At 53.2% G+C, this 26769-nt stretch overlaps 2 protein-coding genes across 10 annotated transcripts; both read right to left on the bottom strand.

The window, feature by feature from the left end:
* Positions 1 to 874: 874 nt before the first annotated feature.
* ANKRD39 (ankyrin repeat domain 39) lies at positions 875 to 12898 on the bottom strand. Its single transcript, XM_059407823.1, has 4 exons — positions 12761 to 12898; positions 7414 to 7517; positions 6803 to 7006; positions 875 to 1739 (listed from the first exon to the last, which is right to left on the bottom strand). Exons 1-4 carry the CDS (start codon positions 12858 to 12860, stop codon positions 1596 to 1598), a joined length of 552 nt encoding a protein of 183 aa, XP_059263806.1. The 5' UTR covers positions 12861 to 12898; the 3' UTR covers positions 875 to 1595.
* Positions 12899 to 14623: 1725 nt separating this feature from the next.
* Positions 14624 to 24905, bottom strand: SEMA4C (semaphorin 4C). Of its 9 annotated transcripts, none has more exons than XM_059406177.1 (15): positions 24516 to 24905; positions 21839 to 21982; positions 20163 to 20311; positions 19752 to 19814; positions 19488 to 19586; positions 19291 to 19387; positions 19027 to 19143; positions 18781 to 18932; positions 18519 to 18694; positions 18045 to 18189; positions 17710 to 17932; positions 17462 to 17574; positions 16328 to 16485; positions 16173 to 16240; positions 14624 to 16088 (listed from the first exon to the last, which is right to left on the bottom strand). In XM_059406177.1, the coding sequence occupies exons 2-15, from the start codon at positions 21945 to 21947 to the stop codon at positions 15259 to 15261; spliced, it is 2499 nt and encodes an 832-aa protein (XP_059262160.1). In that variant the 5' UTR covers positions 21948 to 21982; positions 24516 to 24905; the 3' UTR covers positions 14624 to 15258. The 9 variants fall into 9 exon arrangements, with proteins under 9 accessions (XP_059262160.1, XP_059262157.1, XP_059262153.1 ...); XM_059406174.1 differs by having other exon boundaries at positions 21839 to 21979; XM_059406170.1 differs by lacking the exon at positions 24516 to 24905 and adding an exon at positions 24018 to 24127.
* Between the last annotated feature and the right edge of the window lie 1864 nt (positions 24906 to 26769).

The raw sequence follows: 26769 nt of genomic DNA, 5'->3' as shown, positions 1-26769 counted from the left end.
GGAATGGTTCCACCCACAGCTGGCTTCTCAGTAAATACATCCAAGTTTTGAGACTTAGGGAATCCAGAGCTTTTAAAAGAAATTCAGTCCTTATGTGTTAGGGGTTTTTGGTCAAAGATGCTTTCTTACCATTGGTTATGTGGTCATGAAGAGGGAAAGTTACCTAGACTAGAGTGAGGGTAAATAAGAAAAAAAAGACCGCTCTGGACTCCCCAGTCTACCAACTACAACTCCTCTTCTTCAACATTCAAGGCCAAGGGCATTTTGTACCAACAGGGTTCATCTGAAATTCTTACCAGAAAACTAGTTTCTTCCACAGGAAATTGACTGGTATTAATTCTTAACAAAAAAATCACTCCTTGTAAAAAACCCAAATGTAACAAATAAAGCTCAAGAGGCTCCTGACAAACCCCTCTCACCACAGCAGACCCAGGGCCACCACAGGTACCGGCGTAACACACCTTCCTGACTTGTTCCCTGTAATCGTGTGCATGTACATGCAGGTTTCCATAGACCTGTTTTAAGAGGCATCATACTGTGACTGCAACTCAGGACCCTTTCCGTGTTAGTCTACACAGTACTCCAATGACTCCTGTACCAGAATTTAATCATTTCCCTAGCTGGGAGCACTTAGCTTACCTCCTTTCTTCCTTACATTACAGCACATGCTCTAATGCACAACTCCGTAGATGTCTCTGTAAATAACTATCTTTGTACATGTGGACATTTCTCTAGGTAGCTACAGAGAAATCAAATTATTGGCCCTACTCACCTAAATTTTAAGAGAAATTGCCAAACTCCTGTCTATGGTGGGTGTACCAATTTCCATGAAGAGACACCAACAAAGTGATGGTAAGAAAGAAAAACATATATATAAACACACACACACAAAAATATATTCATATACACATATATAAATATTAATATCCAGAATATATAATCCCTATGAATCAATAAAAAGAAGAAAATCTTTAAACAGGCCACATGTATGGACAGAAAGTTCAGAGAAGGTAGGTGGCCACTAGCAACGCACAACAAAGCAAAAGCACTCATTCTATCAGGTTGTTAAAATCGAAGAAAGTAGAATTGGGTGCTCTGACATAGTCTGGGGCCCTCTATCTACTTGCTCATCTAACCTCCACAAGGCCTCTGGGGCAGTCCCTGTTACAACCATCCTCACCACAGATGAGGAACCAGGGGCAGATGGGCAAAGTGACCTTTCCCAAGGGCACTCAGCTAGAAAGCAGCTTTTGTCGGATGTCCCCCAGTTTCTTCTAATACTTAGATAGTTCTGTTTTTATATTTAGGTCTTTAATCTACTTGAAGTTTATTTTTGTGCATGGGATGAGGTAAGGATACAGTTTTATTTTTCCAAACAGATAGATGTTTCCACATGAGCTAATTTAGAGTATGATCATCTGTCCAGGCTTAAGCACCTGCAGCCCCACAACTACTCCCTCGCTCCCACAGCGGCCAGAATGGGGCTCTTCGGGCCTCAACGTCCCACCCTGCGGCACGGATGCACACCAAGACAGGGGGTAGGAGTGCTAGTCTGGGTCCTCTTGAATGGCAGCCCAAGACAGAAAGGTGGCGGTTCAGGTGGCCAGCAGGTCCCACAGGTCACTGTCGCAGGGCAGCAGGTCACATGCTAGGCGCGCCTTCCGATCCCGGACAGCCTTCAGGGTTGGGCTGTGTTCCAAGAGCAGGGAGCAAATGTCCATATGACCCTTCTCAGCAGCCTGTGGAGAAAGATGCCAGATTCAAAAGCCATAATCCCACTGGGCCCTGCCCTTTCTTGCTCCACTTCGGGGAATCTCTTGGTCCTAAAACAGGTCTTGTGGAAATGGAAGACACTGGCTATCTAAGTAGATTTCCCCTAATTCCGGGGCACCTGGGTGGCTCAGATGGCTGAGTGTCTGCCTTCAGCTCGGGTCATGATCTCCGGGTCCTGGCTTGATGGGGAGTCTCCTTCTCCCTCCGCCTCTCCCCCTGCTTGTGTTCTCTCTCTCAAAATAATAAAATACTAAATAAATAAAATATTAAAAAAATAAAAAATAAATAGATTTCCCCTAATTCCTACCAAAGTCCAACAACTTGCATAAAGATTGGTGGAATTATCTAGTGCTTTTCCTGGCAGTTAGCTTGAGTTTTTCTTTCTTGTGTTCTCTGCTCCGCAGCCATTCTTCTCTGTCCAGGTTTGCACATTAAAAATAAATATAGACAGGCGTCTGGCCAGCTCAGTTGATGGAGCATGTGACTCTTGGTCTTGGGATTGTGAGTTTGAGCCCCATGCTGGGTGCAGAGATAACTTGAAAATAAAATCTTTAAACAAACAAAAACAAATATAGAAACTTGGATCTCTAAATATCTTTTATAAATGTTCAGTCCTCTATTAGCTGGGTACTGTAGGCACAAGATATACCAGACACAGCCTCTGCTCTCCAGGAGTGTGCAGATGAGCACAGAAAAATGGGTTCAGGTACTTGGCTTTCTCCTCTTCCTTTGAAATACACTATCCCAACTTGGATGTCAATTTTTAACCTACCTTCTCCAGAAAAGATTAAGGTGATTTACACAGATTAGCTTATATAACTTCCATAATAACCATGAGAGGTAGGAACTACCATCATTCCCATTTTACAGATGAAGAAACTGAAGTTCATACACGGTAAGTGACTTGGCCAATGTCACAGAGTTTGTGTGGCAGCCTGGGGATCCTAAACCAGGTCTGTCTGACTGCCACGTCTCGACTCTTAACAACTGTGTTACACCACTCTATTCCCTCTCAACAGTCAGACTGATGCACCACGGGAGTTTCTAAGAGGTGTCAAAATTAGTATTAGTAGCAAATACCACCTCAAATTTGAATCCAGATATTTAGCCAGGCCTCTTAATGAGTACAGACATAAGGTTCCCAGTTTTGTCGCCTCAATTCAGGCAGTGGTATGTTGTGAGCAGTTCTGGGGTGTATTCTGGGGAGACGCAAGATGCAGTCCAAAGAATTTTGTACAATAAAAGGTACCAACGTTCCAAAGTAGCTTATTTTTTTAAAAAAGAAAGAATTCGTAACTCCTCCCACATCTGCATCCCCTGAACGAAAGGGTTGGAGACTGCAAGAAGGCCTCGGGTTGTAAGACCTGCCAGCACCAGGTGCGCAGTGTCCTGCTGGTACACACCCTCCAGGGGACTTATACCATCCCAGCAACACCAGTGTGGACCATTGAGAAAGCAGCAATCTGCCTCTTCAGCTAGCAAGATCTTTTTTTTTTTAAGATTTTATTTATTTGACAGAGATCACAAGTAGGCAGAAAGGCAGGCAGAGAGAGAGAGGAGGAAGCAGGCTCCCTGCTGAGCAGAGAGCCCGACATGGGGCTCGATCCCAGGACCCTGGGATCATGACCTGAGCCGAAGGCATAGGCTTTAACCCACTGAGCCACCCAGGCGCCCCAGCTAGCAAGGATCTTAAAAGAAAATAAAATGACATCTAGTTGTTCACTCAGTGAATATTCACTGGGCACCTGTGCTGAGAGCTGGAGCCACCGCAGTGAACAAGATCAAGTCTTCGCTATCTCTCGGAAGAAAGAGCTCATACAGAATCTCAAGAGAGAGAAAAGCTCTAAGAAGTCAAGAGCAGGGTGCTTTTGTGCTGTTGGGGAAGCCACCCATGCCTGAGAACAGGGAGGCCCTCTGCGGGTGTGATACAGAAGCTGAGATCCAGAAAGGACAGCAACAAGCCAGGTGAAAACTAGGAGGGGAGAGGCATCTGGACAGAGATAGTGTGACATGTAAGGCTCTGGAGTGTCACCGTGATGCGTCAAGAAACTGGCCTTAGGATAAAAGACAAGGGGATGAAGATAGGGACATGTGGCTGTTCAGTTGGAAGAACATGAAGTCCTGATCTCGGAGGGGTGAGTTTGAGCCTCACGCTGGACACAGAGATGGCTTAACTTAAAAAAAAAAAAAAAAGAAAGAAAGAAGGAAACTGGAGGAGGGAAACGCTGAGATCTTCCCATGAATGCACACAAGTGTAATATATCTACAAATCCTCGGTCTGTGAAATAGTCACATCTGGCTTCCTAAAAATTAATTTGGTCCTTGAAATACCCTCCCACCCAACTTCTTACTGTGATAAGAACACTTCAGATGAAATCTGACCTCTTAACAAATCAATCAACCTACTTAAAATTTTTTGGTAATTGTTCTTTTTGTTTAATGATAGCCACCCCCCGCCTTCCACACTCAATGTGGGCTTGAACTTATAACCCTGAGATCACAAGCCCCATACTCTACTGACTGATCCAGCCGGGCTGGCGCCCTTCCTAACAAACCACCCAGCACGGTCACCCACAGACACAAGTGTCATCTGCTGCGCTTCATCTACTTACCTCAGGGACAATGCGCCAGCTCAACAGCACCTCCAGACCGCCCCAGCCACCACCTTCCCACTCTGCTCCTGTGTCAGGACTATTTTCCACACAGGCACACCCCATTTTATTGCCCTCTGCTTTAATGCATTGTGCAGACACTGTGTTTTTACACACTGAAGGTTTGTGGCGAGCCCACACCGGGCAGGTCTGTAGGTGCCATTTTCCCAACTGCGTTTGCTCACTTCATATCTGGACACGTTTTCATGAACTCCTTAACTATTTCAAACTTTTTCATCATCATCATTATATCTGTCATCTGTGGTCACTGATGCTACTACTGTAATTATTTTGGGATGCCAGGAGCTGCACCAATATTAGACAGCAAACTTCATTTATAAACTTGTGTCCTGACTGCTGCTCTGGCACCTGTTCCCCAGTCTTTCTTCCCCGTGGCTCCCTATTCCCAGAAACTCGACATTGAAAGTAAGTCAATTAATAACCCGACAATGGCCTTTCAGTGCTCAAGTAGAAAGGAAGAGTCAATCAATGTGGCGAAGTTCATTGCTATCTTAATGTAAGAATCAGTGTGCCCCAGCAATTTCTTTTTTTTTTTTTTTTTTTAAGATTTATTTATTTATTTATTTATTTGACAGAGAGATCACAAGTAGGCAGAGAGGCAGGCAGAGAGAGAGAGAGAAGCAGGCTCCCTGCTGAGCAAGGAGCCCGACGCGGGACTCGATCCCAGGACCCCGAGATCATGACCCGAGCCGAAGGCAGCGGCTTAACCCACTGAGCCACCCAGGCGCCCCTCCCCAGCAATTTCTTAAACCTTCAGCAACTACTACCCTGACCTCCCTGATACCCTATGCAGGTATCCCCATCAAGCTAAGGCCCTCTACCAGTTAAAAGATTATAACTTGCTGTAAGTTCTGATGATGGTTAGCATTTTTTAGCAAGAAAGTATTTTCAAAAAGGTACACACAACAATGATTTTTTTTAACATAATGCTAGTGTACACTAAATAGACTACAGTATAGGATAAATAAAACTTTTATGTGCACTGGGAAACAAAAAACTCCTCCAACTTGCTTTATTATGGTGGTCGGCCTATCTCTGAGGTGTGCCTGTGCCTCACATAAGAGGCATCATGACATATAAAAACCAAAACAAAACCTGTTGGGAAAAAAAAAAATTTTTTTTTTTGGGGGTCAGAGGGAATAGGGGAGAGAGAGCGAGCGAGCGAGTGCACAAGCAGGGGCAACAGAGGCAGAGGGAGAAGCAGGCTTCCTGCTGAGCAGGGAGTCTGACGTGGGGCTCAATTCCAGGACCCTGACATCCTGGACCCTGCGTGAGGCAGATGCTTAACCGACTGAGCCACCCAGTCTTCCTATATTTCTTAAATATCTCTACTAGTGTTTCTACCAAAGTGTTAACCCTATTCCCATCATACTTAAAAAAAAAAATAGTATGTATTATTCAATAGTCAGAAGTACAAAATAAATAAAAATAAGAACTCTATCTTTCTGGGGGTAACATTTCAAGGCTGCTGTCACTGAGCAAGCAACCTTTCTGGGCTAACGTGTTTCTGGAGTCCAAGTTGATTGACAGGGATCTGCCAACCTTTAGGTGTCTGTCCTGCCTGAGGTGACCAAGGAGAATGTGTGGAGTAGGAACACCGGCTCCTAATAGCTCTCCTCCTGGAAAAAAGCTCACTGGTGTGTCTTGTCTTCTAGTGGCTGAGAACTGGCCATGTGAGATGCTAGAGGGAGTAGAATGTAGTGTGTGATTATAGAGCACTGTCTGAGAGCCAGGTCTCTAAAAGGACAGAGTGGGCAGAAATTTTCAGTGGACTGCAAAAAGTGTCTGCCACAGGTTCTTTTGGTACATCATGCAGTCAACTACTTAAAATTTTTTCTTAAAATTCACAAAAGAATGCATTTACAGATATATGCCAAAAATATGCAAAATATATAAGCAATAACCTGCCTTGAGCAGGGTGTCTTGGAAGACTGAGGTACCATGGATCAGGGTGGAAGGGAAATGTTTTCATGCTGCACTGTTCTGTATCCTCAAACTCCTCACAACGTGTAGGAATTTCTGGTCAGAAGAAAGTTAAAGTGATCACCCTGGCTACCATACGGAAAGTGGGCTGCAGGGGTAGGCGTGAGTAGGTGTGAGCTTCAGAAAACTAACTTCATGGAAGAGCATTCATAACAGATTATGAAAGCAAAGAAAAAAAATGATGCTGTACATGTAATTCGAATTTATATGCACAGGGGAAATGCTGGCCTGTTACACATTAACCCTCAGGTGATGATTGGTAAGCAATGACATCACAAGTGCTTTTCTGCTTTCCCCATGTTCTCTACAGTAAACATGTTATCATGTTTATAATGACAACAACCAAGTTCGTGAAGTTGGGGAGGGCAGCATACCTTATGCAGACTTGTCATGCCATCGTCATCCACCAACCTAGGGTTGGACCCGTGAGACAGCAGGAGCCGAGCGATTTCGGTGTGCCCACAGTAGCTGGCCCGGTGCAGAGCTGTGGCGCCCCCATGGGTTTGGGCATTACACTTAGCCCCGCTTTCCAGCAGGAACTGGCATACGGCATAGTGCCCGTTGCGGCTGGCATAGTGCTGCAGGGAAGAGAGACCAAGGTCAGATGGCAGAGCCCAGGCAGACAAGGGCGGTGGGCAGGTGAGAGCATGGGCTCTGGAGCAAAAGGATGTCAATGACCTCAGGGGCTACCTCCGTTAGCCCTGGGACCTAGCCAAGCTTCTTCATTTCTAGCATCAGTTTCTTCAACAGGAAAATGGGGATAATGATCATTCCTACCTCAAAGGATTGTTAGGTAAATGAAATTAAATAAAGGATATAAAGCACTTAATACTTAAGGAAGAAACAAACAAACCAAGAACAAGGTTCACACAGTGCTTAAAACTGAAAACCTGCTGGGAGAGAAGAAAGGGCAAACTAAAGGCAACATGACCCCTTCCGCACGGGGAGCAGGTATCCCGAGTGCAGGTTTCCCTCCCCAACTCACCAGAGCAGTGTAGCCAGCCGAGTCAGGCTGGCTAGGGTCTGTTGCCTTCTGGATGAAATATTTGACTCGGCCTAGGTCTCCATTCAGGGCTGCCGCCCAGATTCCTGTGGAAAGACAACTGAAGTACTGAATAATGCCAAGTGACTAGAGACTTTTAGTGCTTCCTTTACCTCATCACCTCTATTTTCTCATTATACAATGGGGATTTATTCATTCAACAAATATTAGCTGAAGGGCACCTGGGTGGCTCAATTAGTTGAGCTCCTGACTCTTGGTTTGGGTTGAAGTCACAATCTTAGGGTCCTGGGATCGAGCCTAGAGTCAGGCTCAGCACTCAGCTTGAGATTCTCTCTCTCCCTCTGTCCCTCCCATCCATCCATCCATCCATCCATCAATAAAAAAATAAAATCTTAAAAAAATTTAACTGAGATCTCTGTGCTAAGGACTGTCCGAGCAGCTGGCGCTACAGTTGTGAACAAGACAGACAGGAGCTTTGTCGAATCAGGACAGTATGGTTGTGCAGACATAAATCCCTTCTTCCCACTTTAAACACATAAATATTAAATAAAGTAATGTTTAAAATGTCTGAATATAGAAGCAAACTCAAAAGCAAAAAAAGGACACTGCCAGTTGCCAGAAGAAGGTGAAAACCATAGCCAAAGTGGTGAGCAGGGCGTCCACCTGCAGAATCCTGGAAGTCTGTGTAAATGGACACACACCTTAGAGGCTTTGGCTTGAACAACTAGGCAGGGTCTGGAGCAAAGGCTGCAGGTCACGTGCATGGCCAGGAAGAGACACAACAAAGTTCTGTACACAAAGCTGGGAGGCAGAAGTACCACCTCACGCATGAACGGGGCCTGGAAAAATTTCTACTTTCCTGTTCTGAATAGCAGCAGAAAGCGAGCTGCCAGGCCCAGGCACTTTACTCACTCAGCAAGTATTTACTGCATACTTATCATGCATCTGGCACTGTTCTGGGAATTAGGGGTCAGCCAAGAATTAAAGGTCCCCAATTCCCAGGGCTGCCCCCAAAATTCTGGTCTCATGGAGGTTACTTTCTTTTTTTTTAAATTAATTTATTTATTTGAGAGAGAGAGCGAGATAGAGCATGAGAGGTGGGAAGGTCAGAGGGAGAAGCAGACTCCCCATGGAGCAGGGAGCCTGATGCCGGACTCCATCCCCGGACTCCGGGATTATGACCTGAGCCAAAGGCAGTGGCTTAATCAATTGAGCCACCCAGGCACCCTGGACGTTATTTTCTTTCTCTCTCTTTTTTTGTTCTAAAGATTTTATTTATTTGACAAACAAAGATCACAAGTAGGCAGAGAGGCAAGCAGAGATAGGAGGAAGCAGGCTCCCCGCTGAGCAGAGAGCCGAATGCGGGGCTCGATCCCAGGACACTGGGATCATGACCTGAGGTGAACACTGAGCCACCCCGGTGCCCTGGAGTTTACTTTCTAACTAAGGAAACAGATAAAGAAAAAAAAAATGAAATAAGTCAGGTGGTGCTAAGTGCTATGAAGAAAAATAAAACAGAGAAGGGATACAAGCAGTGGTCAGGGATGGCATCTCTGATGACATCTGAAGAGAAACTTAAAGGAAATGAGAAAGGCACCATTTCAATAGGTGTGAGAAGACAGCAAAGGCAGAAGAAACCTAAAAAATCAGATACCATGACCTACTCAACTTGGAGATGTGGGATATATATTTATATTTATTTGTTTTTGCATTTTTCCCATCATGTAAATTTTATTAACTGCATATTTTTTCCAGGTTTATGGAGAAAGAGTTGACATACATCACTGTACAAGGAGACTTATATCTATTCACAGCCTTAGGGAGCAAGACCCACAAGCTAAGGCTCTGTCATAAAAATAGGTCAAGTGGATGCTATACGAAATGCACAGAAGCAATTTTTTAAAAATGTCCTATGGGGGCACCTGGGTGGCTCAGTGGGTTCAAGCCTCTGCCTTAGGCTCAGGTCGTGATCCTGGGCTCCTGCATCGGGGTTCTCTGCTCAGCAGGGAGCCTGCTTCCCTTCTTCCCTTCCTCCCTTTCTGCCTGCCTCTCTGCCTACTTGTGAGCGTTCTCTCTCTATCTCTAATAAATAAATAAATATCTTAAAAAAAAAAAACCACAAAAAATGTCTATGAGGATACCTCCACAGGCCAACACAGGTGTGGCTCTGTTGCAGATAATCTCTAACAAGAGAAGACACCCCCCGCAACTCCACCAGCTCAAAAATTAAAAGCTGCAAAACAAGAAGTAATCCACCGCCACATGAGATAGTCAGCAAATACAACAAATGGAAAAATGCATACTTCAAAATGAGCCATAAGAGCACAATCTAAAAGACTTCAAAACAATTTTTAATGTGTTCACAAAGAAAAAGGAATACAATCCACAAATCAACAGAACATGAGGGAGGAAAAAAAAGGACAGGGAGATCTAAAATAAAAGCAGAGGCGCCTGGCTGGCTCAGCCAGCAGAGCATGTGACCCTTGATCTCCGAGTCATGAGTTTGAGCCCCAGGCTGGGTGTAGAGATTACTTTTAAAGTCAGTAAATTAAAAGAATAGAATCACTGAAATAAAACAATAACAGATGGTTGGGCAGTACTGCAGACCCACTGGGGAGGGAATGAGTGACTTGGAAATCACCAAGAATGCAGATGGTAAAGAGAAAAATATTAAAGAGAGGTAAGGAAACATCAAAGACAGAATGTACCAACATATGTCTAACAAGAGTTTCAAACAACAGAAAAGAGAGAAATTGGACAGAATGGGAGAGAGGAAATATCTTGAGATAACGTCTGAGAATTATTCTCAAGTGAAGACAACCATGGGTTCTCAGATGAAAACCACATTAAATCCCAAGGAGAATTAAACAAACTATCTACTATGGTAAAATGACCAAACATCAAGCATTGAGAGAACATCTGAGTTACCAAAAAGAAAAGCTCATTAGTCACTGAAAAATTATTATTTTTAAAAATTTTAAAAACTTTATTTATTTATTTGACAGACAGAGATCACAAGTAGGCAGAGGCAGGCGGAGAGGAGGAAGCAGGCTCCCCAAAGAGCAGAGAGCCCGATGTGGGGCTCAATCCCATGACACCGGGATCATGACCTGAGCCAAAGGCAGAGGCTTTAACCCACTGAGCCATCCAGGTGCCCCAGTCACTGAAGAATTATAATGAGATTATCAGGATTTTTTTAAGTTTTTTTTTTTAGTAATCTCCACAATGACTCTGAGATCAAGAATCACTCACTCTTCCAACTGAGTGCTCCCAGCGAAATTCTTAACAGCAGTAGAAGATAAAGAAGATAAATAACATTTCCAAAGGTCTGAGTGGGGGGGAAATACATTGTCAGTCTAGAATTTTATATCTGACTAAGTAAGCTACCAGTTGAAAGAGAAAGAGAGAGAGAGAGATGGAGAATCATACTCACTGAAAAAACTTTCAAAGGATATATTTTAGGGAAAGGGAAAATGAACCCAGAGACAAGATATGAAGAAGAAAAAAAAAAAAGCCCACATGATAAGGATCTTTCCCTCGTGTGGGAAATAAATAATGAGTAAGCAAACAATAGTAGCAGTTATAAAAACTGCTTTGATGAAAGCAAGGTGATACAGAAACCTGGAGAGGAAGGGGCCCTACTTTGAACAGGGCAAGGTTTCTTTCTCAACAGATGCAAAACTGACAGCCCAGGCCAGTTAATTCTTTGTTACAAGGAACTGTCCCGTGCATTGTAGGCTGCAGATCAGCATCCCTGGCCTCTATCTACTATATGATTGTAGCACCCTCCCAGTTTTAACACCTGAAATTGTTTCTAGTCATTGCCAAAGACCCTTAAGGGTCAGAACTGCACCCTCCCCCCGCCAACTGAGAACTACTAGAATGGGGTGTTGTTGCCCATCTCCTAAGTTGAGAACTACCATAATTCGGTGTCCAGGGTCCCTCTCTCCGAGGAGGTGACATTTAAACCAAGACCAGAAGGAAAAGCATTAGCTAGCCTAATGCTGCAGGAAGTTCATTCCAAGGAGCTGGGACAGCAAGTACCATGGCTTTAAGTGAGAGAGATCCTGCATATCTCAGAAATCAAAATAAGCCCAGTGTGGCCGAAGCATAGTGAGTGGGGAAAGAAAAGACTGAGAAATAAAGTGGGGGCAGAGAAGTAGAATAGGCAGCAAGAACATCACACAGTTGTGTGAGCCGTGAAGGGAATCTGAACTTATTCTGAAAACAATGAAATAATCTGATTTAATATCTTCAAAAGGTTACTCTGGCTTCTGTGTGAAGCAGAAAACTTTGGAGGAGGGCAGCAGTGGGAGGAGGAAGGCCCAGGAGCGAATTGCTTCAGGAGCCCAGAGCTTGGCGACGCGGAGGGAGGTGAACTGGCGCACGAGCCCCTTAAGAGTAAGTTAGATCAGAACGCATATAAAACCGTAGCATCGGGGCGCCTGGGTGGCTCAGTGGGTTAAAGCCTCTGTCTTCGGCTCGGGTCATGATCCCAGGGTCCTGGGATCAAGCCTCGCGTGGGGCTCTCTGCTCAGCAGGGAGCCTGCTTCCTCCTCTCTCTCTGCCTGCCTCTCTGCCTACTTGTGATCTCTCTCTGTCAAATAAAAATAACTAAAATCTTAAAAAAAAAAAATAAAACAAAACCGTAGCATCCACCCAGGGCTGATGAAAATGTTATTACTGCATAAGCTGCCTCTGCACTGACACACAGTACCCAGCCTCCGAGGAAGAGCGGACTTGTTTTTCAGCTCTACTCTTTTCCTTATAGGCGATATAATCTCCTTAGAGTGTGGGGTAAAGGAGTTACCTCTCCGGGCCCCAAAGCTAAGAGATATCACCACCGGCGTGGAGGGCCAGCTCGGCCATATCTAAAGCATACATGGCCTGCCACATCACGGCTCACATCAGTCAGCACGTTAGTTCCCTTGGCAGCGCAGCACCCCCTCTGAAGCTCCATGCCCTCGGGGTGGCTGCAGTACCCCGGCTGCAGATTCTGCTTTCTGACACTCCCCCTATACACCCCCACACACCCACGCCCAACCGCCCGCGCGGGCCCGAGCCTCCCCGGGGCGCACCAGCTGAGGGGCCGGGCCCCGCCCCACCACTTGGAAAAGTTACTGAAACCAGGCTCTCGGCTTCCCAACCTAGACCCGAGACCAAGTTTCTAGTGGCCGGGCTCGTGCCAGGTCCCTGGCGGGTTCTCAGTGATGCGGGGGCTGTGAGCCCACCGTCCGCCCACACGCCCATCACGCCCACTGCGGCCCTCAGGGCCCCGCTTCTCTCCCATCTCCTTGTCCAGCGACCTGGAGAGAGCCGGGAGTCTCACCCCTGTCGAAGTCCATCTCGTCCAGCGTCTGCTGCACGCCAGACGCTGCACCCGGCCAGGAGCAGCACGGGCCGTCCGCACAAGGATGCGGCGCCGCCATGTTGACCCCGCAGCTGGCTCCGCCCCGGCTGTTGTGCGCACGCGCGGCCGCGGCGTGGCCGGCGTTGGGGGGGGGGGGGGGCGGGGCCGACGCGGCAGCTCTAGAGCCAGGGCCTGGGATCAGTCCGCACGGCGGCGGCGCCAGTCCACGGAGGCCAACCCCGGGGGCTTTGGTTCGGGAACCAATCGAGGCGGCGGGGCGAGGCTTGTGGTGCTGCATGGTGCTCCCAGACCGCCGCGCGAGGGCGCCCTAGGCTAAGCGGAGTGCCGAGGGTGCTGCGCTGCATCACCAGATCTGGACTGCAGGCGGGCCGCCCGCGGGCCGCCAGCCTTGTAGGCTGTGGGGACGCAGTGGGCGGATCGGCCGCCCGCCAGAGCCCAGCCCTCCACGGTTCCCTGAGTCCCACTGGTTTTCCTAGGGCGGGGAGTCGCCGGGCGCGCCCCAAGGTCCGCCCCATTTCTCGGCACCACCCCAGGCCCAGTGACCTCGCTTCCCCTTCCCTGCTCTCGCGCCTCCTGACCATTTCCTGAAAACCCGTGGGAGGCAGGTGGCCACCACCTTTGCCACTAGGAGCACATACGCCCCAAAGGTAAGAACAGAGCCTTAGGTTGTGCCAAACCACCCAGCCCCAGTGGGAGCGGAGTTTACTGTATCGATCTTCATATATCAAAACATCCTGGGGGCTGAGGTTAATGACCAAGCTGAAAGCTTAGCATACCCAGAAGTCGGCCATCACAGCCCCTTCCTAAAGCTAAGGACACAGGGCAGCAGCCCCTTTCAGCCACTGCAGGCCCTCCAGACCAGTCAAATGAAGGAAGTCCATTTCACGACTGCCTCCAGCTGTGGGCACGAATTACAGAATCCAGGGTAGGTCTTCCCTTCCTTACAAGTATCTGGGCCCTCCCTGTACCCATTCCTTGCATAGGTTAGTGGCTTGGTGCACACTTGGGGGGGCGGCGGGGAAAGTTCCATGTTCCATATAGCCGGAGCATTCAAGACTAAATTCCTGGAGGGTAGGAAGAAGGCTGCAAGTCTTCTGGAAGTAACTACCTTTCTTCCCCTAGACTAATTGGGAGCCCCATCCTCACATAAGCTAGTCTATACAACCTTAAGCTCTTTCTAGGAAGTCCCCCTCCTTTAGCCCCTCACTCCCACTTCCCTCTCCCCATAGTTCTGGGAAGCCAGGCCCCTCCTCTCCCGCCTTGTCCCAATGCCCTAACTTCTCCCTCTGACCAGAAGCCAAAGCTGGCTCCCAGGAGGCTGGGGCCCTGGTCTGGTTCCCAGCCCCAGAGCTACCACTGTGGGAAAACACTGGAGCCTGGACTATCCTCCCTCTGGCACAAGCAGGCAGGGACATTAGGGACAGCTGCACTAGAGCTATGGGGAGGTGAGGCTAGACCTGCCCAGAAGGTTTTAGTCCATATGCCTTACCCTTATCACATAACACTTACTGTTTTCTTGATTTTATTTGTCAATATAAAAATACTCAAATATTTACAACAAATAAATACGCGGGGACACAATAAGTTACACTGTTAGGAGCCCTCCTCCTAGGGCTGGGAGAGGATATGCAATATCCACAGCATGCCCACCCTCTCTCCTCTTCCCTCCTTCTCCCTCCCCCTCCCCCCACACAACCTTTCCCAGCCCAATAAGGGAGGACAAGTATAAAATACCACTGAACCCCAGGGCCAAGTGGGAGGCCCCTCCCACCCTTGCCCCAAAACACACAGGAGAATCCATCTCCCACCCCCCACCCTGAAAACATTCACAGCCCTAGGAGCAGGACCAGGCCCACCCCAGAGCCCTGGACTTCCCAAAAGGGGCACAGCACCCTGCCCAGCCCACCCCCATTATGTACATCACTGACCCCCACGGGGGACAGAGGGGGGTAGGAGAGGCAAAGTGATACGACCCCTTCCCCTTCATAGCTCCAATGACTCACCAGGAGGACCCCAGGCCAAGGGAAGACTGGACAGAAAAAGGAAGACTACCTCACACGCACACACATACACACACACACGCACACAGAGAAACAAGACTAGGTCACACACACATGCACACACCCACATACACATACATACACCTAGATAAAAACACACCCACATCTCCAACTTCTGCCTTGAAACGTTTTGGTGGCTGGGGTCCCATGTGTCCGTGATTCACAGCCCCTCACAGAGAGGAGGAAGATGCCTTCTGGGAGGCGGTGCCCTGGTGAGCCACACCAAGTGGCAGTGCCCGTGCTGAGCGGAGCAGGTCCTCATGGCCGGGCGGGTGCGGGGCAGGGTCCGCCCCAGTCCGAGCCGGTGCCCGCGCCATGTCCCTGAGGTAGCTGGTGCCTGTGCAAAAACGGAGGAGCCACGCGTCCCACGCTGCCCCTGCGAGGCGGTGGGGCCCCTCATACGGAGGACTCCTCGGGATTGGAGTCGGGCAGTGGCTGACGCTGCTGTAGCTTGCGCCTCAGTTCGTCGGCCAGCTCGGGCAGTGGGTGCCCCAGCCCACTGCGGTCCTCCCCTCCTAGCTGTAAGCGCACGTAGCCATTGGCATTTGAGTTCCGCCCACCCCCCAGGTGAAGCCGGGTTGGAGAAGGCAGGGGCTGGCCGGGGATGCCAGGAGGTGGAGAGGGGGGCCCGCCCCCGGGCTGGCACCGCGCATGTCCAGGCACAATCTTGAGCGAGCCGTCAGAGTAGTAGTAGCCGACGGGATCCCAGAGCTTCTCGTCAGTCTCTGGGCCAGGCCTGAAGGGGGGACTGGTGGGCTCCTTGGGCAGCTCCAGGGGGTACACCAGGGTCCTCTCCGCCGCCTTGGCACCCTTCTCCAGCTCCTCCCGCAGCCGCCGGCGCAGCGACAGAACAAGCAGCAGCAGGACCAGACACACGGCCCCCAGGGCCACCACAGCCAGCCACACCAGCCCCAGGTTTTCCAAGGGCGCCCGAGCTTCCAGGGTCACCGATGGGCCGGCCACCACGGCCACCAGGTAGCCTTCGGCAGCCAGCCGTGCCCCCTGCTCCTCCGAAAAGCAGTGGTAGGCGCCGGCGTGGCGGGGCTGGGCAGCCATCACGACCAGGGCTTGTAGGCGGGCGTCATAGAGGAAGGAGCCAGGCTGTTCTGCGGGAAGGTCCCGGCCCCCAAAGGTCCAGCGGGCGTGGGCCAAGTTGGAAGAGAGGCGGCAGGGCAGCACCAGGTCTGTGCCTGCCACCACGGTGATGTTTTTGGGTGTGAGCCTGACTGCAATAGTAGAGAGTGAGCAGAGTTAGCACAGGAAACCCAGGGCCCATCCTACTGGGGAGAGGGAGAAAAAAGGCAACTCACCTTTTTTATTGCCACGGTTACAAATGCTTGAGGTGTCCAACACCGTCACGTGCTGGATCAGCAAGGACCTGGTTGGGGAAACAGGGTCCATGGGCACTGGGGCTCCAACCACCCTGCTCCCACCCCGGTCCCAGCACGTGCCGAGCCCCACTCACCCCGAGGGGCCACCCACGGCCACGCAGCGGCTGGTGTTGACGCTCCAGGCACAGTAGGGGTCCCGAGCGAGGACACAGTCGGCACAGGAGCGGTATTTTGCGCAGTCGGCCAGGGGCAGCTGGACCAGCTGAGAGCGGGAGCCTGCAAAGAGCAGTTTCTGCAAGAGAAGCGGGGTGCGGGAGGTTCAGCCAGGGCGGGACATGGCCTGGGGGGGCAGCTCTGATGGTTGAGTGGGAGCACGAGGGCAAAGGGGCCCAAGGACAAAGGACGCAGTGCTAAACTCTGAGGAGGGAAATCAAAGGACTGAAGAACGCACCCAGGGCTTACTACAAGCCAGACACAATCCTAAGCACCTTAGAGACATGACCTTCTTAGGCCGAACAGTGGAAGTGCGAGGCTGAGGAATATAATCTCTCTCTCTCTCTCTCTCTCTCTCTCTCTCTCACACACACACACACACACACACGCTTCAGTGCAGTATAAATAGTGCAGGAAGCCTGTTTTCCGCTAGGCCCATCAGTCCTCATAATAGCATGGGCACAGCATTAAGGTGTTTTCCTCTGAATGCTCACTGCCAATCCGTGTTTCTTCAACCACGGACTTTCTTTCTGCCATTATTCCACGTTCTGGGGAACAATCTGAGCCACGACAGTTGGTCAAGGGCGAGTACACAAAAGTTCACAGGAGTCACAAACTAGCCAGAAGGAAGGGAAGGGTAGGTGCAAGCAGCACTTCAGGCAAACAGCAAAGGGAGTGGAGGGCCAGACTTGGGGGGGATGGGGGCACAAAGACAGCCAGCAGCATGAGGGCAGCGTGAGCCCCAAGGACCCCGACCACCGCAGCACCATAGAGAAGAGGCTGTAGGTTACAGAGGCACAGCACAGCCTCAAGGGGTCTGACGGAAGCGTGGCAAGCCGCTGCCAAGGCCCAATTCTGGGAACACTGCCCCCACGGGGACCTGGCTATATATAATGCCTGCCAGCCGCTGAGCACAGATTCCGTTAGCACGCTCGTTTCCTGGAATTCGCCCCAAGCTAAGCGAGGTGTGTTCTAGTGCCTCCCCAGCCCTGTCCTGGCCAAGACAAAGACGGGGGAAGGTGTAGGGACAGTGGTGGACAGGGCCTGATTACTACCTTGCTCTGGGATAGGACCAAGCTTTCCACAGGCTCCTGGTCAAACATCTGCAGCTCCTCGATCAGGTGGACCCAGGGGCCCAGGCTCACGGCCTTGAGCAGCCAGCCATCTCCTGTGGGTGGTTGGGGAGGACAGGCAAGAACGAGAGGGCATGGGGCCCCTGGAGGATCTCTAGATCTCCCTGCCCCGACACACACAGGCCTTTACCCAGTTTCCAGCAGCCACACCCACCTCCCCAGGTGCCTACCTGTGCCAATGAACAGCACTGTATAGGTGGCTGCGTCAAGCCCTGTGACCCGGTCAGCTACCAGATGGGTGAAGTTGGTGTCCTTCTTCACGAGCAGGGGCCGGCCCCACCGGGGCCGTACCTGCTCCTCCATCAGTGGGTGCTTCTTGATGAAGTTGAGGGTGTTGTCCGGCAGCTCCAGAGAACTGGTGTAACCGTGGCGTCGGTGCCAGTTGTTGATGCACTGGGGAGTGGGGGGCGGGGCGTGGGCAGGGGGGAGGAGGGGAGAGCTGTCAGCATGGTGGAGAGCTACTGCAGCTGAGGGCAGGAGCCCATCCCCATCCTGAAGGACTCACCGAGCCAGGCCGTGGGCTGGGGATGGGGTCGGTATAGCGGCCCCACTTCTGGGCTTGCTCACGGTACTCCTTGTAGGGACCCTCGAATACCCTCTGGATCTCTTCCAGCTGGTACTCGCAGACTGCTGACAAGTCCACATCGCCCCTGTCATAGCAAGGAGGGAACCAAAGGGTGAGGTGTGGTGTCCACTTTACCCCAGCTCATGTCATGGACCAGGAAGGTAGCCCCCTCCCCACACACAAAGCAGTCATGGCCATGTGTGATGTCATGTTGACTTTAACCTACTGCAGGGGCAAGGGCACTGCACACCTCCCCTGGGGGAGGGGGGACTCAGAGAGGGGCAGATGCCCAACATCCTCCTTGCCTTCCGATCAGCGAACCACTTAAGCCTTTACCCAGTGGCCTGCAACCCCAACCATCCCTCCTGAGCAACCCCCCTCCCCTCCACCCCCCAAGGTTCCCAGCCAACTCACCATCGTGCCCGAAAAACCCCAAAGAAGGTGGTATTGTGCCAAGAGGCATCCCGCAGGGTGTGCAGAGCCTGCAGCTGATTGAAGTAGAGCTGCCAGTCCGGGGCCGAGCACACCAGCCTTGCCTTCAGGAATGTGGTCCACTTCCTCTGCAAGGTCCGCGCGCCCCCCATGTCCCCCTGGCAGATAGAAGGGGGCACTGCTGGGCAGGCCCGCTGAGCCACCAGGCCTCCCGGGGCTCCCCACTCACCACAGGATTCTGTACCTTGCAGACACGGGCCACCCGAGCCACCACCTGCTCTGCATAGCAGTCATACTCCACTGCCCGCTCGCTGAAGAAGAAGTAGACCTTGTCATCGTCCCCTGTGAAGCTGCCCACGCTCTCTGGGATGTAGGCAGAGCCTACAAAATGAGGTTCTACGGGAAGGGGAGGAGGGTTAGCAGGGCGGGTGCTGCAGGGCCTCTCACCCATGGCTCCCCCTGGGCCCCACGCAAGCTCCTCAGGGCTCACCATTGAGCCAGAAGGCCAGGTACTCTGTCTTCATGGAGTGGTGAGGCCCCATGTTGCGCAGGATAACTGGCTCTGTACCCAGGAAGTTGTTGAGTGTGGCCGAGTACAGCTCGCCGTCTATGGAAGACAGCGGATCAGGCAGGCCAGAAGTGACATGAAACTTTGTTCAGGCCACGCAGATCCACAATGAGATGGCAGGCGGAGGGGTGGGGGTGGAGTGGGGGTAGGATACTCCCCCAGCCTGCCGTGGGGACAGCCACTCACCCACAAGGAGGCCGGTGTGGCCCTTAGCTGGGTCATAGGGACACTTCCCCTTCCCATCCTCAAATTCTCCACGCTCCAAAGTGAAGGTGAGCATGTCCTAGGGGCAGGGAAGAGACAATGCGGAAGCGCCCGTGGCGGGTGCGGGGGTGGGCAGAGTAGGGCGAGGATGGGGGCTGAGGGGAGAAAGCAGCACTCACAATGTAGGTGCACTTGGGCTGGAAGGCGTAGGTCCCGCAGACGTACAGGTGGGATGTGTTGTAGGGCTGCAGGAAGCGGATGAAGTTGAAACATTCCGTCTGGGGAGAGAAAGGGGTTCACTTAAAGTTATGAGAACATGGGACATGGTTGACACAAGGACCTCTCCCTTGGGAGAGGGTGGAGGTGGGGGACAACTGCAGGCCTGGCCAACAGAATTGTGGGGAGGTGGTTCTGGCTCTCCTGGCCATATCCTGAGCACCCACCTGGTTACTCTTCCCTTTCTGGATGCACTCGGCCTTCTTCTCAGCAGGTGCCTCCCATGAGATCTGGGAAGGGGGTGGGGGGAGACATCAACATCCCAAGTAGCCACTGAACACGTGCCCTGAGTATGTGCCACAGGCATGGCTCGTGGCAGCTACATGGATACACCAGAAGGGAGCGTACACAGTCCCCACTGCCCGGGAGTGTAACAGAGAACAGAAGCCCCAGACTGCTGCAAAGCTGCAGAGGAGGGAAAGCAGCGTGTCTGCTCTGCTAGAAGGGTGGGAATGGAAACTGGGCAAAGATTTCCACAGGGAAGAACAGGGCTGAGGGGCCAGCTTCATCAGGCTACGCCCCTTTGGGTCCTGCCACTCTCCCCACACCCGTGTGCCTCCCGCTCCCCCACCTCTCACCGCTCCTTGCAGCTCCAGAGCCTCCACGCTGAAGGCAAACAGGGCCTCCCGGGCCCCGACGTACAGAAGCCCTGTCTGCTCAGTCAGGGTCAACGTCAGGAAGTCCTGGATGCCCGTTTGGGAGAACCGCCGGACTACTGCAGCCAACTCTGCAGGGCCAAGAAGCGGGGGTGGGCGGGGAGACAAGAGAGGGAGTGAGCAGGGTGGTGAAATGGGCAGAGGCCTTCCCGGGGCTCCAGGCATCCTTTTCCCCACAGAATCAGCCTTCCTCTGTATGGTGGTCTCCTGGGCCTAATCACCCCTGCTGCCTCACATTACAGCTAGCACCCCACAAGCGGATGCCAGCTAAGCACCCTGACCGGCAATAAAGAGCCTTCTCTAATAGCCTTTTGGCTCTGACAGCTCCCTCCAAGCCTCCCTGGCCTTTCCCAGCCTGGGAGACAGCAAATCTGGGCTGGTGAGGAGGAAGGAAGGATATCTCAGCCACAGCTTCCGGCCAGAGGAAGCCATCAGACTGATGGCCCTCACTCTCAGGGTCAACAGCACCTCTGGCTGCAGAACTGGGCTCTTCCCCCTCCCCGCTTCCTCTGCTGCTGCTTCCTTCTTTGCTGCCTGCTACCCGCTGCGCACACCAGGCTCTGGCCAGGCCCCAGCCTGGGATTTGGCACAGCAGAGGGTTCTGAAGTTGAAGTTATAGGCACTGCTTGCCTGGGGACACTCTTCAGTCCAGCGGGGCCCAAATCCAGGCTGCCAGAGATCCAAACACAGCTGGTCACTGGGACAGGTGGGAATGAGGGAGACTGAATTGGGCTGGGAGGCCAGGCCAGGGTGGTTGGGGGAACCAGAGGCCTGGGACCAGAGAAGGCACTGAAGCCCTGTTACTATTCACCATGCAAGACACTATGACACTACGACACTACGACAGAGAATTCCTACATCAGCCCCCAAATAGCTGCCCACCTGTCCTCAGGGTCCCCCTAAATCAGCCTGAGCCTTTGGAGCCAGACACAGGCTAGCAAGGGAGGGCTTCATTAGCACCAGAGTGGAGCCTGTGGGAGGTGAGCTCATCCCAGGTCCCCAGAGTGCACTGATGATACAAACAACCTGACATCACCTCTTAATACAGGTGTGTGCATGTGCAAAAAGACTATCAAAGGACTGTCAGGTCTGCTGTCCCCCCACCAGGAGCACGTGCGTAAACACATCCAGAACCACCAGAGGGCACAAGTGTCAAGGTAGCAGAGGGGGTGTATTATGGTTAATAAGGGGGCTCCTGGGGGCAAAAAGCTAGGAGGACTTTGGGGAGGGGGGTGATGACACTCTTTGCCTTATGCCCATCCGGGCTCTGTTTTCTCTCAGTGGGCTCTCACTGCAAGTGCTAGTTCCACAAGTAAGGCATGGGGAGAATGATACAGAAGAGAAGGGTCTCTCTTCCTTGCATAACAGGGGCAGCCAAGTCCTAATCATCTGAAGAAGGGATATCCCAGGACTACCAGTTCTGGGTCCCTGGGGCCACTCACTCCCATTTCTTGGACAGCTGTGTCACCTGTAGGCTTTGAGCCCGAGAGCAGAATAAAGCTGGCATATCGAGGGGCAATTGCTCCTCTCCCCGCTGCAGTCCCTCTTGGCCTCTCCTCCCCACACTGGTCTTCCTCCTCAGGACTTTAGTCACTCACCCCCAGAAGATACGGTCTTCCGGGGCACCAGGTTCCACCACATCTCAGCCCGAATGCCCAGGCCACACAGCTCCACTGCCAGCAGCCAGACAGCCCAGTGTGGGGCCATGGCAAATGCCTCTAAGCTCCAGGCCAGCTGCCCTGCTGGGGGAAAAGAAAGGATCAGAATCACAGCCAGAGAAAACAGACCGGAAGGGGGCCCACACAAGCCCATGCCAGGAGAAACTGACAGGACATATGACCTGATCAGCCTCCCCAGGAGCCTCCTGGGTTCCCTCCTTACCCAATCCTTGAAGCAGAGACTTGGTTCCCCCAAAACACCTGGCCTCAGCCCCCACAGATTCCAAAAGAGGTGGGAATCCCAGAGGGGAGGGGAGGAGCTGAGTCAGCTGGAGGGTTGGACACTCCAAGAAACCTTCTCTGGCCTCCAGGCCCTCACCCACTCCCTCCCAACAGGAAGTTGTTTAAGAAATTAAAAGGGGACCCCTTCCCCCACATTCAAGCCTGACAGATTTGAGGATTTCTTAAAATAACCTCTGGGAGCAGGACCTTCCCCCACTCGGGCTCCAGCCAGTCCCAAGATCTTTTGGCACCCCTCGGTAAAGGGGCATACAGTGAGTGGGCGGTTGCAGAAGCCCCCCTCCCCCCACCCCTCCCCTGCTCCCCCCCACCTGATGGAGCCGGCCCTGCGGGGGTCCCGGCCCCAGCCTCTCCCCTACCCCCAGACAATAGCCAGGCAGAGCCCCAAACCCTTAATCCAAATCATCAGGGCCGAAGTGGGGCCGGGAGCCTAAGGGGCCCAGCTTCCCGAGGCCCCTTTGTTGCCCAAGACGGGAGGCAGGAAGTGGGTGGGATGGGCGTGGAAATGACCAGGGCCTCATCCTGTTCCTTACACAGCCTCCTAGGAGACACTAGCCCTCACGCTTTGGGGCGGCGGGACAACAGAGCCGGCTCCGGTCTAATCAGGGATCTCCCGGCGAAGCTCTCAGGCGGGGGTGGGGGGAGTAGAGGGACGGGTGGGGAGCGCGCTCCGACCGCCGGGGACGCCCGGTGCAGGGCCGGCGCCTGCTGCGCTCCCCCCGCCGGGTCTGACGAACCTTCCCAACTCAGGGATTGCGCCCTGGGACGCCGGCCTGGGCAAGCCATCTACATTAATTGCCAGTGCCCCCGCCCTCCAGTGCCGGGCACAGAGACACAAAAGCTGGGGACCTGCTCACCCCAAAACAAAGGGTCCCCGCCAAGACCTCCTCCTTGGTCACCCACTCACCCCAGATTCTCCCCTCCCCCAGCTCCCGGGATTTGAATGCAAACAAAGCGGCGGCGCAGGGAGCGTGGCGAGCCTGGCCGGCGGACGCCCCCTGTCGGCCCAGTATCCAGCACTGGAAGGGCGGGGGGCTAGGCACACGTTCACCCCTCCCTCCTCCGTTCCCCCAACACACCCCCAGCCCTCCCTCTGCCCCTTACCCAAGGCTCGGGCCGGACCCCACGGCGCGCTCCGAGAATCGGCCAGCACGGCGATGCCCCCACCCCCAGCTTCTCTCAGGGCGCGGAAACAGGAGCAGCCGGTGGGGTGGGGGCAGGAGGAGCGCGGGGCCCAGGCGGTGCGCCCCCCTACCCTAGCCCACCGCGAGCAGCCGGGCGCGAACGGCGCTTCCGCGGCTGTAGGGCGGGCGCTCCCGTCAGGGGCTGGGCGGCCAGGCTCGGGTCAGGAGCTTGGCTTTCCAGGACAACCCGCCTCCCCAGCGGAGCGGTCGGGCGGGCGGGGGGCCGCGGCAGGGAAATCCGATCCCACAACATCGGCCTCAGTCCAAGCCCGCCCCAAACTTTCCGTCGGGGGTGGGGGAGCCGGGGGCAGTTCGGAGGCCTGGGAGAGGATCCTGGCCGCCGACCCGACAGCACAGGGGACCCCCGCTCCGCGTAGCCCCGCTCTCCTAGACCAGTGCGCGCCTCGGGACGCGATGGCTGCGGGCACGGCTTGCCCGGCTCCCGAGCCCCCGCCGGCCAGCCCGCGGGGGGCGCAGGAAGGATCTCGGACCGACTGCTGTCCCCGCCGCTAGCCCTCCGTGCGCCCCCAGACCCTGTCCCTCGCGCATGCGGCGGCTCCTGCGCGAGTCGGGGGACAAAGCGGCGGCCCCGTAGCCCTGGTGCTCCCGCCCCGCGCAACCCTGGCCTCACTCACCTCTTCTTCGCGGCTTGAATCCCTGGGCGCCGCCCTCGCGTTCGGCTCGGATCACGGTCCGCCCCTACCCGCGCGCCGCCGCCCGCCTGCGCGCGCCCGCCCGCCCTCCTCCGCTGTCCCCTCTGCCACCGCCCCTCGGTCCCGGCTCTCCTCGGCGCCCCTGGGCTCGGGCTCCCCGCGCCACCGCGCCGGGCGCCGGGTCTTTCACCAGCGCTGCCGCCGCTCTCCGCCCCCTCCCCCCCTGACGTCAGGCGGGGTGGGGGGTGTCGAGCGGAGGCCGGGGGCGGGACGCGAGGTCCGGCCCAGGAGGGGGCTGCGACCCGCCGCGACCCCCCCCCCCCCCCCCCCCCACCACTGGCTCCCCGCCGGCGGACTCGGACCCCTGCCCCTCCCCGCGCCCTGCCGCCCTGCGCCTCGGAGTCGCGGTCTACGCCACAAGCGCGGGGAGGTGGGGCGAGGGAGGGACTCCGGGCATTGCCTTGAGGGGATCGGACTCACCCGGTCTTTCCGAAGTGTCCCCCAAGGCTGGTCAGCTGGGCTCGGGAATGGGGCCGAGGAGCTCCCCACTCTGCAGTTACTGGAACCAACGCGGGCAAGCCCCTTCGGGGCGAGTATCCGGGGGAGGGGTGCCGGGGAAATCGAGGCTCCTTTTTGGGGCAGACCAGAATGGGTCTTTTGGCCGAAATTCTGCTTCGTTTCTTGGCCCCAACACCAGCTGGCCCTCGCAATCAGACTGGAACCGGTCTTACCAACCAGTTAGACCCAGTAATCTCCGGAGAGTCTGCTCCTTGTTTTTCATGCTCCACACAGAGGGACAGCAGCGCCCTTGCCCAACTAGCTCCCCCGGAAGACAGCCCTCTGGGAGACTCCTGTTGCACAGAGCCTGCCCCCAAGAAATGAGTCCTTCTGATGCCAGAAGGCTGAGTAACAAGTGACACGAGTCCTAAAGTTCAGATGAAAGCAGCTGAGGGGAAGGCGCGCTGGAGAGCTACCACCTTTTAGAACCGCCTGCCTCCGCCCACAGCAGCTCCTAGAAGTCACTTGTAGCTCTGGCCCGCTCCGCTGGAGTGGTGCTGGCGTGGACCTTGCCAGCTGGTCCTCAGAGCTGGGCAAGTGGACAAACCACAGGGAAGCCGCCCCATCGGCACCCAGACACAGATGCCTCCTCTTGGCTAGGGGCAAAGGACAGAGGTAAAGAGACTGGAGCCCCAAGGCTTTGGTGGGGACTTTAAGCGGGCGCAGTCCTGGAGGAGAGGAACACTGGAGGGCCCCGTCAGCAAATCTGCATTATAAATCAGTCCCGACAGGAGCTTTTGTTCTGAGTTAAAACTTGGCATCTAAAAATGGAGACCAGAAGAGTAGTGGAGATAATTGGGAAAAGCAGCCCAGTTTGGATTCAGTAACAATTGGGTCTTTGCTGGTACACATAAAGGGCCCTTCTCCTGAACTGGCCAAAGCCTTATTTCCCAGCTCCTTTCCAGTAGGCAAAAAAAAAAAAAAGCCATGGTCTTGGAGATTCTGGAGATAGAGGGCAAGCCTTAACAGTTAGCATGGGTGGGCAGGGAAGGCTCTGCCTCTGATGGCTGGGAGGGAGTTGGGGGTGACGCCTCCTCCAGGTTAGACCCTGTGTCTTTTTGAGTGGAGGTGAACTGATATGCAGATAGCACTCATATCTGTTCTGTGCTTTACACTTTGCCACCTGCCTTCACATTCATTTCCTCACATCATCCACCCTGACCAGCGTTCAAACGGCAGGTATCTTTGTCTCTGATTTTGCAGATAAAAATGAGTCTCAGAAGGATGAAGCAACCTGCTCAAAGTAACGTAGATAATTAGCAAGGTCAGGATGTTAAATCAGGTCTTGGGACTCCCAGTCCTTTCCATCAAGTCAGAGTGCATCTGGACAACCTTTAAGCCCTAAACAACTCGTCTCCTGCTGTTTTCCCTCACCTCTGCTCCAACCCCCACCAGGCAGAGCTCCACCTGCAAGACAGCCCCAGTGGAAAGTTTCAAAAGGTGGTTTGGTTTCACTGGCAGGGACAGTCTTCTGTATGTTATGGCAGGCTTCTCTGTTCCTGCTAACAGACTCAGGGAGCCCTTCCCTCCCAAATGCTCCTCAAAGATGCTGCAGCTCTCCACCCCACTCCCCTTTTCTACCTTCACTCATTTCCTGCTGTTAATTTCCAGCACTGGCCTTTTCCATGGGTGGGTGGGCAGAGGATAAAGTTTCCTGCATGACTACTTGCTCATGATTCATACTTTTTAATAAAAGTACAACCGGGGGCGCCTGGATGGCTCAGCGGGTTAAAGCCTCTGCCTTCGGCTAGGGTCATGATCCCAGGGTCCTGGGATCGAGCCCCACATCGGGCTCTCTGCTCAGTGGGAAGCCTGCTTCCCCCTCTCTCTCTGCCTGTCAAATAAATAAATAAAATCTTAAAAAAAAAAAAAAGTACAACCGGTCAAAAATGAACATTCCTGGGTTTTAAATTAAGAAAAGAAGAAGAAAGAAGAAGAAGGAGGAGGGGAATAGGAGGAGGAGGAAGAAGAAGGAGAAGGTGGAAAGTCTCTTGTACCTGTCATGTCTCCCTAGGGCCTATCTGGCATATTCTATTTAAAGTACCCATGCTTCAAGCCTTAGGCCCTGATAGACCCTCTTGCTCATCTGCTTGTGGCCAAGTCAAGGAAAGCCCACATATGCTAAATGCTTTCCGAGTTTCTCCAAGGATCCACTGGCAGCTCAGCTCAGACTCAG

The sequence above is a fragment of the Mustela nigripes genome, chromosome 7 (assembly GCF_022355385.1).
Source record: "Mustela nigripes isolate SB6536 chromosome 7, MUSNIG.SB6536, whole genome shotgun sequence".
NCBI lineage: Eukaryota > Metazoa > Chordata > Mammalia > Carnivora > Mustelidae > Mustela > Mustela nigripes.
Note: the sequence above shows the minus strand (reverse complement) of the source record. Positions and strands in the feature narration are given on the sequence as shown.

What these genes read in the sequence shown, in the direction of transcription:
- ANKRD39 (XM_059407823.1), bottom strand. Translation starts at nt 12,860, where the DNA reads ATGGCGGCGCCGCATCCTTGTGCGGACGGCCCGTGCTGCTCCTGGCCG. An exon ending in CGAGATGGACTTCGACAGGG is followed by an intron (nt 7,518 to 12,760) that starts GTGAGACTCCCG and finishes GTCTTTCCACAG; the next exon opens with GAATCTGGGCGGCAGCCCTG. An exon ending in CGGCTGGCTACACTGCTCTG is followed by an intron (nt 7,007 to 7,413) that starts GTGAGTTGGGGA and finishes TCTTCCCTGCAG; the next exon opens with CACTATGCCAGCCGCAACGG.
- SEMA4C (XM_059406177.1), bottom strand. Translation starts at nt 21,947, where the DNA reads ATGGCCCCACACTGGGCTGTCTGGCTGCTGGCAGTGGAGCTGTGTGGC. An exon ending in GAAGACCGTATCTTCTGGGG is followed by an intron (nt 20,312 to 21,838) that starts GTGAGTGACTAA and finishes TTGGCCCTGCAG; the next exon opens with AGTTGGCTGCAGTAGTCCGG. An exon ending in GGGTGGCCCGTGTCTGCAAG is followed by an intron (nt 18,695 to 18,780) that starts GTACAGAATCCT and finishes TCTATCTGCCAG; the next exon opens with GGGGACATGGGGGGCGCGCG.